Source organism: Mesoplodon densirostris, chromosome 10 (genome assembly GCF_025265405.1).
Source record: "Mesoplodon densirostris isolate mMesDen1 chromosome 10, mMesDen1 primary haplotype, whole genome shotgun sequence".
In the NCBI taxonomy this organism is placed as follows: domain Eukaryota; kingdom Metazoa; phylum Chordata; class Mammalia; order Artiodactyla; family Ziphiidae; genus Mesoplodon; species Mesoplodon densirostris.
Genome location: NC_082670.1, coordinates 27,884,876 through 27,901,649, shown reverse-complemented (window position 1 = coordinate 27,901,649; position 16,774 = coordinate 27,884,876). Strand labels below are relative to the sequence as shown.

Genomic DNA, 16,774 nt, shown 5'->3' with positions numbered 1-16,774 from the left:
GGTATCACCATTAAATAATTGGATGACCTTGAGCAAGGTCTTTTCCTCTCTCTATGTCTCAATTTTCTCACTTATATCTTAAGATAATGTTTAAGACTGTATGCTCTAGACTTTTAAAATTCTATAAAATGATGCTACTCCTTCATTATAAGATAGCAGCCCTGGAAGAGAATGAAGAACTCTGGAATATACCAGGAGTAAATTCACTACCTTGTTCTATTGGCATTACATTATATGCGAATGGGCTAACAAAAGGTGAAATAAACACTGGCTCTAGTCCCTCATTTGAATATTTAGTTGCACCACGAGAGGCTAATAACAAGACAGGAATGAACACATGCTTCAGTATATTCGACTCCTGTGAGCAGCCTATTTGCTTCATAATAATTAGTTATCAAGGGAATTTTGCATTGAAATTCCAGGAGACCTTTCCATCAAAAAGAGGCAAGGAAAGTGTTTACGTTTTGATCCATTAAAATTTCATTTTATCATCAGGTGTGCTTTGAGATGTATTTCTTTATAGGACACACATTCATTTTTATTCTTCATTTGGTCATTGGGTTGATAATATTTTTAGAAAGTAGACATGCATTCACACTTAGTGTATTTTCAGTATAAAATGTAATGAATGTTATGCACAAATTAGGATTTTCGGTCAACTTTTTGATGTAAAAACTCCACTAAGTGTGTAAGTTGGGTTATTTTCTATACAATAAAATATCAACCACGCAGGAAAATGTGTGTCTCATAATAGGTTCAAATTCATTCCTATGATATCAGAGAATCGAATTGGGCCACTGAATCAGAACAGCTAAAGTGGTGGAGGAAGCCTTTCTGGGATCAAGAAAGATTAGCAATATAGTGAATGTGAAATTTGGTAACTGCTATTTTCCCTTGAGATACGTTGTAACCCAGACCTGTTGTGACACATCAAACAAAAATGTTGTTCACTCTTCCAGTGTGGAATTAATTACATGTTACTTGTAAGAACATACCACTGGGCTTATAGCAGTTACTTCATAATTTAATAAAGTTTTCTCCAAAAATAACAACACACAAACAGGTATAATGCAAATAGCTTGAAGAAGAGATGAGCAATTCATTACCCAATCCACAATGTACAGCTATTTGACTTTGGATAGTGTAATACTTATTTTGCCTTCATTCCCTAGGATGTGGTCTGAGTCCTAGTTGCATTAACAATGCCCCAACAAATAAGAAAATATTTTGATTGATATACAGAAAGCATAATAAATGATAATTGTTATTAGTTAATAAGTGACTAATAGATAATAAGTGACGACTGACTTACTCATTCCTATGTTCTTTCAATTAATGTCCATTTAATAAATGCATTTCATGTGATATGTTCTTGGAGGCCACATAATTAAGATACATTTCTTCCCATGTACATGCATATAGTATAAGCAGGGACAGGGTTATTGGGATGAACTATGGAGAAATGACAGTTCATCTTTATATGCATTAAGTAAATTTATTTTGATACAAAACAACAGAAACCTTCTCTAGCTAGCTTTTATGCATTAAATTAATGGTTAATTCCAAGTTAAGTTCACTTGCAGGAAGTAGAAATTCTGAGACTGGAATTGAGGTGAACACCTGGTACTCAAAATAACTTACAAGTCATCAAAAGAGACATAACAGATGCTACTATGAGATGAGATATATTAATTAAGAGAAACTGATTATTAAAAGCTTGAAATATGGAGTGTCCAAAAAAAAAGTACTATAGACAGGACCATCATCAGGGACAGGAAGAGGAAAGGAAGCTACGTACAAAACAGCACAAAGAGTCAGAAGGAAGAGAGATTCCAGAACAACCTGGAATTCAAGGAGATTGTTTCAAGGTCAGAAGGAACCTACTTCTTCAAGGAAGTGAAGCAGAAAGAAGACTGGGAAAGGTCAATACTTCGGAAGAAAAAAAGCCTAAAAAATGAGGCCATATTGTTCTCCCAGATCAGTTACAGTCGACTGAAAGCTGTTCGAATCCAGAGTAGAAGTTAAACCTGGAAATGGATGGTTAACAATGGCGTGAGGGGGACAGACAAGTTGCCGTGCCTTCCCCTGCAGGTTATGGAAACCGTGAAAATGTTTGACATCAGAGACACCAGAAAGTAAGGGATTATGTATAAAAGAGAAAAGAAAGAATAAGAACCATATGTTTTGTGAATGGTATAAAAACATGATTTTTGGATATATTACATCGGCTGTTGGTAGGATTAAGTGAAATGAGGCAAATAAAAAACAGCACAGTGCCTAACACAGAGAAGCCATTCAATAAAGGATACCTTAGGGTACGACTCTAAGCTTATGTTCTTCAGATCCTTTAATGCTTAAATCCTCATGTCTCACAATTTATCATGTTTTCTCCATTCCATGAGTGGTAACCAGAGCGAACCTAAAAAAGTTTACTCATGCTCTTACACAAACACACAGTAATCTTTCATCACTAACATATATTGACCCACAGGTCTTCATTAAAATATTCTCAAACCTGAAAAATCTGAACTTATCACCCACTGCAGGATAAGGGAGGGCTCACATACGAATCTTGGTTTTAACCACATAATCAATTTCACCCCCAAAATTCAATTCTCTTAATGTTTTCCAGAAACATAAAAAATCTGGGTTATCCCTCCAGCTTGATAAATTGGAAGATTGAGATTGACACATACACACTACTATATATATAATAGATAACTAATAAGGACCTACTGTATAGCACAGGGAACTTTACTCAATACTCTGTAATGGCCTACATGGGAAGAGAATCTAAAAAAGAGTGGATATATGTATAACAGATGCACTTTGCTATATACCTGAAACTAACATAACATTGTAAATCAACTAGACTCCAATAAAAATTAAAAAAAAATCTGGGTTACTGAAGTCTAAAAACTGGTAAACAAAACAAAATTAAAAAAAGAAAATAAACTTCTCAGTTTAAAGAATGCTCAGAAGTGATGGACCTTTGATTTATTTTTTTCAGTCTCCTGAAACCTGACTGCTCGTCTGTGAGGATATTTTCCCCACATTGCACAGAATTCTGAAACGTATACTTTTATGTACGTCATCTCCAAGTCATAAAAAAAATCTCTGATTAACATTGTAGGCAGAGCTAACCTATAATCAAAATCACAACTGGTAATCATTTCAACGCTAGTATACATTCCAGCTGATTATTTTGACATGGATTTCCTGATGAATGACTACATGTCCAAAGCTGAATTCATCCCTTCTGTAAAAACACGAGCTTTTCGTATTTATTTATAATTCTTCTAGTCAGCCAGTTCTAAATTGGGATCTTTTAATTATTTCTTTTTGCTCCCTACATCCAACCAGTTGCCAAACCTGATTATTCCACATTCACAATATCTCTCCGTTGACTTTACTTTTTCTCATTTCTACTGACATAATCCTAGTTTGAGTCTCTGATGTCTTTTGCTAAAGTTGTTCAACGAACTTCTATATAACATTGGAATTACAACTATAAAAGTGAACTCTTCTTGAATATAGATGGTAGGATGGAAATGTTCTTTGTTTACCCTTTTATGAGGATTATTATGTGGGTACTTATAATTGTCAAATTTTGTAGAATTAAACACTTAAAATCAATGCATTTTATTATATGTAAATTACATGTAAATTTTTAAAAGTCCCAACACATCTGTTTGATATCATTATCTTTAGATTGCATTCTTCTACACGGGAATGAATGCAAACCAGAGTCTTCAGATAAAAAAGGATAAAAATTTTGAAATGGTGCATTACTTTGTTTATGGGTTGCTTCAGCTGGGTTGTGAAACAGTGAAAAAAGATTTAAAACCTAATTTCTTTTTGCAGATGCAATGTCCTTAACATCTGAGGTACTTGTTTCTTCTTAATCATAAATGCATCATCAGATGCAAAGAGCTACAGTTTTTCATTTCCTCTAGCCCACTTTTTTTTTGTCTTTTGGAGATAACAGTTTTTGTTGGCTGATAGTGTTACTTCATAGAGGATGCAAAGAGTTAAGTAAACATTTACAGGTCTAAATTTTATCCTATCTAGGATTTACTATATTAAAAGGTACAAGCTCTGTTGCAAGCAGTTATTGACGATTGAAGATAACGCATTACTTAGTTTACTACTGCAATAGATCTGCTCTTAGTAGAGCAGGAAGTTTCCTGGTCTATTATTTAGTTATCTTGTGAATATGATATACACAGAATTTGATATTCAGATATGATTGTTGTTTCCTGTATATGTACACTTATTGGGTCTCTCTAAGAATATTTTCTCCATGTATTAAGCATGGTAAGTATCACTCTGGAGTTAAAATTGCTATTTATATTTATGCTTTGTGACATAGTCATCTTTTTCTTCAAATTATTTGTATTTTTGAGACAAGTATGCTGTTAATTTCACTTGATACATGTCCTAAAGCTGGTACACACTGACATATGGGCCTAAGATATGTGCTCAGAGTCAAATAATCAGTTTTCAGTTACAGATTTAGGTATAGGAAATTTATATGTATTTTTCTCCCAGTCTTTTTAAAACAGTGTCACTGTAGTTATGGGATTTCTCTAAAATCAACCTTACTCTTTCAAGCCAGATTTCCTGGTCTTAAGCTAAAGTAGATTGGAATGACTCCAATTTGTAAGGTATCTTTGAACAAATATGACCTAGAGGTTTTCCCTAAAATGTGAACCATTTAAGCTCAGACCCCAGTTTTGATCTAAAGCAGGCACTCTAGCTTTTTGCACATAGAAATTGAATTTCTTCCTATGATGCTTACACTAGGCAAGCATCTGAACAAACTATTATGAATAAGACTGTTTCTGTCAAAACCAAAAAGGAAAACTCAAAGTGGAATATTAGATTTCTTATCTTTTAAAAGTGTGTTTCCTTTAGTATAGGATAGTGACAGTTTAGTGTAACCTGCTGAAAAACCTATCTTTAGAATTTTCCATGTATTTCATAGGAGAGGAGTAAAGTCAAGATGGATGTATTATAAACTCACTTGGTAGTTATTACAGGCTTTTTGTATACAATTTTACAAGCTGCTACAAATAGATTTTTTTACTCTAAAGAAAGTGTTTAAAAGTAAAATATTATTGTATTTTTGTGAAGTATCGGGTTGCCTATTAACATCAAAAACGAATGGGACTTAATTAAACTTAAAAGCTTTTGCACAGCAAAGGAAACCATAAACAAGACAAAAAGACAACCCTCAGAATGGGAGAAAATATTTGCAAATGAAACAACAGACAAAGGATTAATCTCCAAAATATACAAACAGCTCATGGAGCTCAGTATCAAAAAAAACAAACAATCCAGTTAAAAAATGGGTGGAAGACCTAAATAGACATTTCACCAAGGAAGACATACAGATGGCCAAGAGGCACATGAAAAAATGCTCAACATCACTAATTATTAGAGAAATACAAATCAAAACTACAATGAGGTATCACCTCATGCCAGTCAGAATGGCCATTATGAAAAAATCTGCCAACAATAAATGCTGGAGAGGGTGTGGAGAAAAGGGAACCCTCTTGCACTGTTGGTGGGAATGTAAATTGGACAGCCACTATGGAGAACAGTATGGAGGTTCCTTAAAAAACTAAAAATAAAACTACCATATGGCCCAGCAATCCCACTACTGGGCATATACCCTGAGAAAACCATAATTCAAAAAGAGTCATGTACCAAAATGTTCATTGCAGCTCTATTTACAATAGCCCGGAGATGGAAACAACCTAAGTGTCCATCATCGGATGAATGGATAAAGAAGATGTGGCACATATATACAATGGAATAGTACTCAGCCATAAAAAGAAACGAAATTGAGCTATTTGTAATGAGGTGGATAGACCTAGAGTCTGTCATACAGAGTGAAGTAAGTCAGAAAGAGAAAGACAAATACTGTATGCTAACACATATATATGGAATTTAAGAAAAAAAAATGTCATGAAGAACCTAGGGTTAAGACAGGAATAAAGACACAGACCTACTTGAGAATGGACTTGAGGATATGGGGAGGGGGAAGGGTAAGCTGTGACAAAGCGAGAGAGAGGCATGGACATATATACACTACCAAACGTAAGGTAGATAGCTAGTGGGAAGCAGCCGCATAGCACGGAGATCAGCTCAGTGCTTTGTGACCTCCTGGAGGGGTGGGATAGGGAGAGTGGGAGGGAGGGAGATGCAAGAGGGAAGGGATATGGGAACAGATGTATATGTATAACTGATTCACTTTGTTATAAAGCAGAAACTAATAAACCATTGTGAAGCAATTATACTCCAATAAAGTTGTAAAAAAAAAAAGTCATGTACCACAATGTTCATTGTAGGTGTATTTACAATAGCCAGGACATGGAAGCAACCTGTGTCCATCGACAGATGAATGGATAAAGAAGATGTGGCACATATATACAATGGAATTTTACTCAGCTATAAAAAGAAACGAAATTGAGTTATTTGTAGTGAGGTGGATGGACCTAGAGTCTGCAATACAGAGTGAAGTAAGTCAGAAAGAGAAAAACAAATACCATATGCTAACGCATATATATGGAATCTTAAAAAAAAAATGGTACTGATGAACCTAGTTGCAGGGCAGGAATAAAGAGGTAGACATAGAAAATGGACTTGAAGACATGGGATGGCAGGGCTAAGCCTGGGCAAAGTGAGAGTAGCGTCGACATATACACTATCAAATGGAAAATAGTTGGCTGGTGGGAAGCAGCACCATAGCACAGGGAGTTCGGCTCTGTGCTTTTTGATGACCTAGAGGGGTGGGATAGGAAGGGTGGGAGGGAGGCACAAGAGGGAGGGGATATGGGGACATGTGTATGCATGTGGCTGATTCGCTTTGTTGTGCAACAGAAACTAACACAGTATTGTGAAGCAATTATACTCCAATAAAGATCTATTTTAATATAAAAAATATATTTAACAAAAAATAAAAATATTTTAAAAATAAATAAAATAAATAAAATGTAAAAAAGAAAACCTGCTTTTATTTGCAGTTTGAAAATAGAATCAGGTGGGTAATTTAATCTTTCTGAGCATTAATCCTGAAACTACTTAAAGCTTTGTTCAGAGAAATATTAATCTTAAAAGATTCTTTTTGGAAACGCATTTTAGGGAAAAGCATTTAAAGTATAATTATCAATATATTACCCAATATTTTATGTTGTTTTTCACAACATATCCTAAAGCATGTCTGAAACTCTAGGGAAAATTCAGATTAACAGAAATGGAGAAAGTGTTCTCTGTAGGAAAATTTCCAAATAGGAGACCTGAATTCAGAGCACAGACAAAAGGGAGACCAATAATATAAAATGTATGACTGGAAATACTGGGTGTAAATCCACATTAATTTAGCTGGAAACATAACAGTTCCATGATATAAGAAGTAATCAACATGTAGAGTGTTAAAGAGGTCAAATGAATATGAAATAAAAATAAGCCTTTTACTAGTATCATTGTTTTCCAACCAAAGGTCAATAATGATACCAGTGACAGTATTTTCCAATAAAAATCACTTTCAAAAAAACCTCCACATAAACCATTTTTTTCTTATAACACTGTGATGAGATAAATAGGGCTACTAGAGTTATTCCTATAGAACACATTTTGGAAGGAGATTTTGGTGCTTTATTACCCAGAGCTGGTAGAAAGAGTGAGGTTTAGGACCTGGATTTCATATTTTCTTGCTTAGAAATGGTTGGGCCTTGTCTCATTGCATTGGTGGCTCTGTGAAGTCAAAATCAGTAATCACAGAATTGAAAATCTATATGCAGGAGCATGGACGGAGTGAAATTATGGAAGAATAGTATGGTGATTGACATAACATGGCAGAGTTGAATGAATGCTAGCCAACTCTCCAATCTCAGTGATTTGCAACAACAAAGGTGGTTTCTTGTTCGTGTAAGGTCCACTGTGGGTAATTACCCAGGCGGCTGATCTCCATGTCATGGGTCAATGCTGTCCTTCTCATGGTGCTTCTGTAATTCTGGCAGGGGAGGAGAGCAGTAGAGAAGAGAAGAGCCCTGGCAATTTATTCCTTCCACTCAGAAATAATACATCTTCCTTACAGTCATATTTCATGGCTGTGCCTAACTTTCAGGAAGAGGGAACTATCAATACAATCTTACCATGAACTCTTAAGGAAAGAAAAACTATCAGGGAGCGGTATTGATGGCTTTTATAAAATTGGAGAAATCAGGGAAATGTAAAGATGCAAAAGCAGAATTTTAAAAATGTATAGAATTAAGCATTAGAATGACACAATGGGAGGGCATATCTATGTTGGTGAAGTGCCCCACAAACAAAAGACAATCTAGAACTCCCTCAAAATAAAGATGGAATAAAAAACATATGGAAATCATTTGCTTAAAGTAGCTACAATTACTGAATTAAATATAAATGGAAGGCCAGTTAATCTTTCTGTGTATTTCTACTCAAGGGTAGTTAACTATTTGGAAGGAAAAAAAGAACAAACTTTTAGTGCAAAAAAATAATGTGAAGAGCCAAAGTAAGAGAAGTCTAATGTAAGATGCATAATTAGGAGGGATGTAAAGCAGTCACAGCGCTTCAGATTTGTTTGATATTCAGCAGTGTTTCTTTTCACAGTTTTTAGTATATAGGTTTATCTTCAATTATAGATTTTTTTCAAACTGTTATTTTGGAAAAATTTATTTAATCCAGAGAATTAAAATTCACATAGGAAAGCATTACCGGGTGTTATAAGGATCTTTCTTCCTAATTTCAATAACTAATAAATACCTAAAATTAACATATGTTTAGTTAGCCTTTAGTTAGTTCACTATTCTGTGAAAAAGTATTTGAATGAAGTGAGATGGGTGGAATGCTATCAATAATTTAAAATAACCCAGAGTCCTATATTAATACTTGCAAATAATAAAATGATAGAATATATCAAATTTTGGTTTATGACTTATTTTTCTCTGTGAGAGTTTTGCACAAAATCATAATAATTTATAACTTTCATATTGATTATACATTGCAGTACATCTTGTGTTGAAAAACTGCATACACATACACAAAGTTAGATTACCTCCCAGTTAGTGAAGTACATTGAATCATAGTAAAAGTAAGGTGTTCAAACAGACCAGCTCACATATCTCAGTGTAACTGCCTTTGTCCCCAGAGTTGCTAATGGGACATTCAGCTACTAGTAACACTGAAGATGCGAGGTAGGGTCTTGTTGGATCAGTCTTTGCCATTTATGTAAATGGAATTTACATCACCATTATGGAAGAGCCTACAAACTGTTCACTTGTGTCCATTTAATGCGATCTTTACAATCAGTTAAATTCCATCTAGGTATTTTGTCTGTAGTTAATAAATGACATTTTGAAGAGACAATTTCCAACTATAATATGATTTTTCAACTTTAATGTAGAGATCTGCTAAAACAAACACTATGATTTAAAAATGGAATTCAAGTCAAACGCTATTTGCAGCGAAACCAAACTTGCTTAATGTCTTTACCTCTTAACCAAGAAATTTGGATCTGGAGCTGCATAAAACCTTATAATCAAAGACTAAGGTTTTCTGTTTTTCTTCCCCATTCATTTTACTGTGGAAATACTGGATTAGTTCATCCATTATTTGGATGTGGGAAATCTATGAAAATTGTCACCTTCTTACACTCATCAAAGGGAAAGAGTCATGTTATGATGATTGATTTTCCTTCTTGTAAGCTAAAAGTATTGCCTATGATTACGCTGGCTAATGAATCATGAGAAAAACTTATTTTTAGTTTAGACTGTTTCCTAATTAATGTTCAGACCCATGTTCCATTTAAGTCAGGAGAGATTGTTTTTTACATGATGCACAGTGTTTTAATTAAAGAGCCAATCTGACCACGTCAGATTGCTTCAACAGACACACTTGAAGGATGGAACTCTAGGTCCAATAGTATTGATTGGACTAATGTTACAAAAATTTGTGACAATAACGGACATCTCAAACAGGTGCAGAAAGTAATGTTAGAATCTACTCTGCGCCCCCTGCCCCCTGTGCTTTATGGCATATTTCATAGTAATAGTAGACGCGTTTGAGCCTTGATCTTTAAATCTATAAATTTGACTTTAAAATGCAAAACAAATCACACTCCAACATTGTGCATATGTTCAGATGTGCTTTTCACACTGCTTAAATGTGAAAACTCCAGATGGTTAGCTCTTTTCGTCAATGCTTTTGATCATATGTATGTTTTGTTTGCTCTATGGCATCATTCTAAGCTACTCCTCTTTCTTTAAATCAGCTTCGTCCCAGAAGTTTCGCACTCAAGTTGGTGGCCCACACAAAACCAGTATCTGTGTTTCTCCCTTGTCAAGATAATCAGATGTACCAAAGTTTCTAGGAAGTTCTGGACTGAGGTCTACTTAGTATCGAAATACACTTAGAGAAGAATGTCTTCTGATTTACTTAAAGCTTCTCACCTATGACTTTGTGAATTTAAAAGTTTAACTTCAGATTGTTTCCTAACACAAACTGGCTAATTCTTCCATGACAAAGAATTGTCAGATCATTTCTTTTTCCACCTATTTCCTCAATTTCTAATTCCCTGACCAGGAAATCAGCTGCAGACAACTAAAACACACCATATGGACCACAGGGAATCAAATGGTCAGGTGTTCTGGCAAGCTGAGTCGTAGAGGGCACAGTAAAAGGGATTAGAAAATGAAGAGGAAACACATTTTCACACTAAAGTCATTGAATAGTTAAAAAGGGAAGATAAACCCCTCTGATTATATACAAACTTCTATTTCAGAGATTAGCAAACCATGGTCTGGGGTCCAAATCTGACCCCTGGCATGATTTTGTTTGGCCTGCGAGTTGATTTTTTTTTTCATTTTTAAACTATTGTTAAAAACAATAAAGAGAAAAAAAGAGAAGAAAAAAAAGACTATATAACAAAGATAGTGTGTGGTCTGCAAAGCCTAAAATATTTGCTTATGGTCAAGTTTACCAACCCTAGCATGTAGCATATGATTATTTCCATTTAGACCTAGGGAGAAGCTATTTTTGCATGCAAGCACAAATATACGTGATTGTTGGGATTCCTACTACGGTCATACATAAATTCATGGAATCCCAATTATAGTCAAAGCTTATTATTGACCGTCACACAGGCATACATCGGTACAGACACTCAGTACCAAGTTCTAGCCAGGCTGCTGGTAGCTACGTTTATTTCTCTTGGCAAGGGAAATAAAGTCCCTGGCAACGCTAAAGGCTCACTATCCACCTTCCAGTAACTAACCAACCAATAAGTATATAATTGTGCCTTTGATATTGTTTTACTTTAGTTTTTCCTTCCAAATTCATCCACACCTTCTCCAATGAAAGAAGCAATTGTCTTCTGTGTCTTAAAGATGAAACCTCTGCATTTTCTCTGCTTGTTTAGGGCAAGAAATGAAGAGCTGCCTCTTTAACTGGCAGAAGCGCACAGCTCGGCGGGTCTGCAGGATCCCCTCAGCCTGGAGCAAAACATTGTCCCCGGGTGGGGAGAGGAGGATCACCCTGCCATACCTCCCGGGGGTGTGTAAGTCCGAATAGAGCTGGCTTTTGGACTGGCCCAGGGGGAAAAGGCTGCTGGCCAGGCTGCGCTCGATCTTGGCCAGGCTGTGGCTGGGAGCGACCATGCGCTCCAGGTCGCCCTCGGGCTGGAAGCGGTTGAGCGCGCCGAGGCCGAAGGTGATGGTCAGGACTGCGGGCACGGTGAGGAAAAAGAGCCGGTGCCGGCTCACGCACGAGCCCAGCCTGTGGTGAAGCACCTGCCGCAGCATCCTCCACCAGGTCTAGCACAGTGACAGGTGCAGCACCAGACCCTCTCCACTCGTCACGGTCACCTGGCTTCATGATCGCCCACCTCGCGGTCCCATCGCCGCCACGCCAGCAGTCCACACCAAGCCCTCCGCCTTCGCCGTCCCTTCATCTCGCGCCAGCGCTTTGCCAGGTGCTTCTCAAGCGCACTCTCTTTGCACTTTTTCACACACAGCAGCAGGTGCTACGACACAGCAAATTCTTTTCTTTTCTTTTTTTTTTTGGCCGGCGGCGGGGCATACGGGATCTTAGTTCCCTAACCAAGGATGGACCCCGCGCCCCCTACCGTTGAAGCGCGGAGTCTTAACCACGGGACCTCCAGGGAAGTCCGAAAGGGTTAGCAAATTCTTAAACTGCCGGTTTCCTGCGGCCCCAGACCCCGGTTTCCGCTGCGCTCCCCGCCCGAGCCCGCGGATCTTTAAGTCTCCATCTCGAGGCAACCCTCCTGCCCCCACCCATTCCGGCAGGTTCGCCCACCCTCCTCGGGGGAGGTGGCCAGTGTGGACCGGTCCACCTGAGTGGATTTCCTCTCCGCCCGGATGAACTGCGTTTCCTAACTAGAACTCTGTAAAATGGGACTCTGTAAACATGTTAATACCTGTCCCACTAGAGGGACTATAATGACTCTTTAAAGAATAGTCATTTTTTGGTAAGAATTTTTGTTGTTGTCGCCACCTCCTTCCTTTGCAAGGAAATGGAGGAATCAGTGAAATGAGGATGATGGCCAGAGAGGCTGGTGGGAGGCGGACCTGAGAAGGCAACTTTGAACACGTTCCAATATCCTCTACGCACTAATTTTGTTTTGATTGGATGACAAGCAGCAGAGAGGGCTATGCTGCATTTTTAATAAATCAGTGTGCGCGGGTTCTTTGCAATACACCGTTCAAAACCCGCAGCTGCGGACTGCACAGAAGTGGAATCTCTGCCGGGGCGCATGGGCTCTCCCCAGAGGAGAGGGGCCTGGAGCAGCGGCCTTGGCAGTTGGTGCCAGCACCTAGCGATCAAATGTATGCCCTGCAGGTACGCAATTCTTTATGCTCATCAGGACTAAAAAGAAAGAGTTCTTAAAGCTGAACCGTCATCCCCTGGGCGCCCCCGGCCACCTCAGTTGGTTCTCCCCTGAGCCGATCCTTAACTCCGCCCCTGCACTCTTGTTTGGCTCCCTGAAGGTGGGTAGTTGGGATGCTGAGCTACTTTCCTGCTCTGAGCTGAAATCCAGCAGCAAACTGGCTACATTCTAGTTACATACATTGAGACAAGAGGAAAAAGGGAAGTGGCAAAGAGGCTCACAATCACGTTTGACTGATGGGGAAACATGAGACATTTATTTTTTGTGAAAGGAAAAATCAGACTTCTGGAGGGTTCAATCACTTCAACCTTGGCAGAACTACCTCTAAAGCATTAGAAGAGTGTGCTCTGGGCATTTACAGATTCAGATTTTAACAGTTTTAACTGTCTTGAGGTACACAGTAGTTCACTTTAATATTCTGTTCATATATTTGAAACTTTTATAGTAAAAGTTAAAAGCAAGAAGAAATATGTGTCTTTCTACATATATACAAGAAGGTACATATAGATTCAAAAGATATATAGACATAAGCAAATATATAAAATATATATATATATACAAGCACATACACATATATTTACACACATAAACATAAAGAATTATGATGAAGTCCTAGAAAACTCACAAGTTTATGCTCTTGACAAAATAGGAAGATAGATTGAGAGCAAAATCGAAGATTAGAAGTGAACTGAACTCTAATTAGCTGTTTTTGGAGTTTCATAGTAATATCTTCCCTTATTCACAAGGTATAACTGATTATCTGATAGCAGCACATTATTCAATTTAAATATTATATCAAGTTCCTGAAAAGCATCATATATGAAACTTCTTAAACATAGTTTTAGATTCTCTCTCTAATTTACTTCAATTTGTATGCCCACAAATCTAAGCCCACACTGTTTTTTTCTTTGTTTCTTTTTTTCTTTTTTTGCAGTACGCGGGCCTCTCACTGTTGTGGCCTCTCCCGTTGCGGAGCACAGGCTCCAGACATGCAGGCTTAGCGGCCATGGCCCAGCCGCTCCACGGCATGTGGGACCTTCCCGGACTGGGGCACGAACCCGCGTCCCCTGCATCGGCAGGCGGACTCTCAACCACTGCGCCACCAGGGAAGCCCAGTACGTTGTTATTTAAAACGCTATTGTACTTTTAAATATTAACAATTAAATTTTCTTTTTTAAAAATCTTAGAGTAAGTAGTGAGCATCTTCTCCATGTCTTGGTGAATTGTCACTGTCATACTTCTTTCTAAGTTGGTACAATGGACTGAATGTTTGTGTCCCCCCAAAACGCTGATCCCAATGTTATTGAGTTTGAAGGTGGGGCCTCTGGGAGGTAATTAGGTCATGAAGGTGGAGCCCTCATGAATAGGATTAATACCCTCATAAGAAGAGGCCAGGGCTTCCCCGGTGGCGCAGTGGTTGAGAGTCCGCCTGCCGATGCAGGGGACGCGGGTTCGTGCCCCGATCCCGGAGGATCCCACGTGCCGCGGAGCGGCTGGGCCCGCGAGCCATGGCCGCGGGGCCTGTGTGTCCGGAGCCTGTGCTCCGCAACGGGAGAGGCCACAGCAGTGAGAGGCCCGCGTACAGCAAAAAAAAAAAAAAAAAAAAAAAAGAAGAGGCCAGAGAGCTAGCTATCTCTCTTCCTGCTACGTGAGGATACAAGAAGTCAGCCATCTGCAACCCAGAAGAGGGTTCTCACCAGAATCCGTCCATGCTGTCACGCTGATCATGAACTTCAGCCTCCAGATCTATGAGAAATAAATTTCTGTTGTTCACAAGCTGCTTAGTCTACGGTACTTTGCTATGAAAGCCCAAGCTGACTAAGACAGCTGGGATCAGCTTCCAATATTTCATCCTTTGCACTTTTAATGTTGTGAAATATCTCTCAGACTTCCTTTAATTATGAAGATTTTTGCCAGTGCCATTTCCTTTAGGAAAACTTTAGCCTTTTATCACAACCACTTTCCTCATTCATCTCCATAAGTTCACCTTTACTAAATTCCTCTGACTGCATATCTCATGTCTACAGAAGGGAAACAGCATCAACACTCCCACATCCGTCATCTCTTCTATAACTCCATTTATGTGCCATTTGAGTTTCACTTCCAGCATCATCACTTTTATCTCTTAGTGGCACTTTTTCTTTGTTGGCCAACTCTCTTTTCCAATTATGCATTTTTGTAAAATGTCACGTGGGTTTGTCACTGGGAGGCAAGGAGGCAATGTAACTACATGCTGTGCTGTCTGTACCTGAACTGAATAAGAGCTACGCAATGACCACTCAATGACAGATGCTGGAAAAAAGAGGCAAATCCGTTATTCACAGGGTGATTCGTGGATTAAAGAGTTGGCAATGATGTTTGCACTTTATGTAATTCTTCCCAGTTAATACATGGTAGTAACTAAAATTGGAACCATGTTGTCTGCGGACTGGTGTTATCTACTGATTTCAGTGGTAACTAAAATATTTGCATATCAGAGCTGTGAGAAGTAAGGACTGCCTGGACTAGATTCTGTGCGTGCAAAACACATATAGTCCCTGCCTTCAGAAGCGAAAAAGCAGATATTAAGTAAAACAAAAGCAAAAGCAAACAAACAAAAACAACTAACTGCAAAGTGTAGTAAGGTTCCTGAAGGAAAAACGTAAGGGAGTATGAGAGCCTGTTAACAGTGGGAAATGATGTATTCAAAGAAGGGGTCATGAAAGGATATTTGATACATTCTCAGAAAGATGAATTTTAATTAACATGTCAAAGAGGGTGTGGGGAAAGCATTTCAAGTAAATGGAACACAAGACACACAAAAGTCATCATGGTTAAGGGATCAACTCATCCCAGTAAGTGAAAGAAGCCCTTTTGACTGAGCACGGTGTGTATTATGAGTGTGTGTTGGGAAGACGTAAAATACAGGAAGTAAAGGAAGCAGGCAGGGGTCAGACAATACTGGATATATCAGGTGCGCTGTGAAGAAAAATGGAAGGCAACATAGGAGTTTTGAGCTGATAAATGATACATTTGCATTTGACAAGAAAAACAGTATTTCTGTTCTTGCCTTGACAAATTAGCTTATCTTCTGACTATAAACAACTATAAAAGCTGGATAAAATATACAAAATACCTTTCACTTGCAGGCTCTGGAGAGCAACCAACCCAAAGTGATGAGCCTCAATGGAAAGCTCAGAAAATAAGCCCTGCATACCAGCAGGCTATCTCTCCGAGGGTGTTTTAAAGGCTCTATTTAGGGAAATAAGATCCATAAAAATGTCAAACGTTCAGTTTAGGACTAAAGACAGCTCTGATTTTTGTGGGTAGGCAAGGGGCAGTAAACTGAAGAAAAACAAGCTTTAATGTACTTGGCTGTTTCCTAAGCTGGCCTTGTACAAGGAGGTACTCTGGGAAGCTGAGTAGCAATTTCAGAAGCCACAAAGTCCTGAAGAGATGCTAGAATTTAGCAGTGGCAAAAGTGAAGAAACCTTCATCTTTTAGTAGAGACACTAAAGACCACACCCTAGGAGGAAGAACCGTACTTTAGGAGTAAGGGCAGAGTTGAAATAGACTCCCCTTTATGAAGCTAAAAATGCACGTGTTGACAAGATCAAAGTGACCTACTAGGAATTTAAGTATCTTCCAGAGCAAACCATATTTTAGAGGAAAATAACACAACCCAGATCCTTAAAATCTATAATATCTTGTAAAATCTATGGCAAACAGTAAACCTAACCAATACTAAAGAGATAAAAAAATAATAATTAAGGAAATTTTTGCTCCCAGCCTAAATGACATAATAGGAAACAGAGAGCCTCAATAAACTAAAATACTAAACTTAAAATTGCAAAATATTCC

General features: G+C 38.1%; 1 protein-coding gene across 1 annotated transcript; it reads right to left on the bottom strand.

The window, feature by feature from the left end:
• Window positions 1-11,408: 11,408 nt before the first annotated feature.
• On the bottom strand, window positions 11,409-11,828 carry LOC132497882 (patched domain-containing protein 4-like). The gene has a single exon (XM_060111420.1). The coding sequence runs from the start codon at window positions 11,826-11,828 to the stop codon at window positions 11,409-11,411; it is 420 nt and encodes a 139-aa protein (XP_059967403.1).
• Window positions 11,829-16,774: the final 4,946 nt, after the last annotated feature.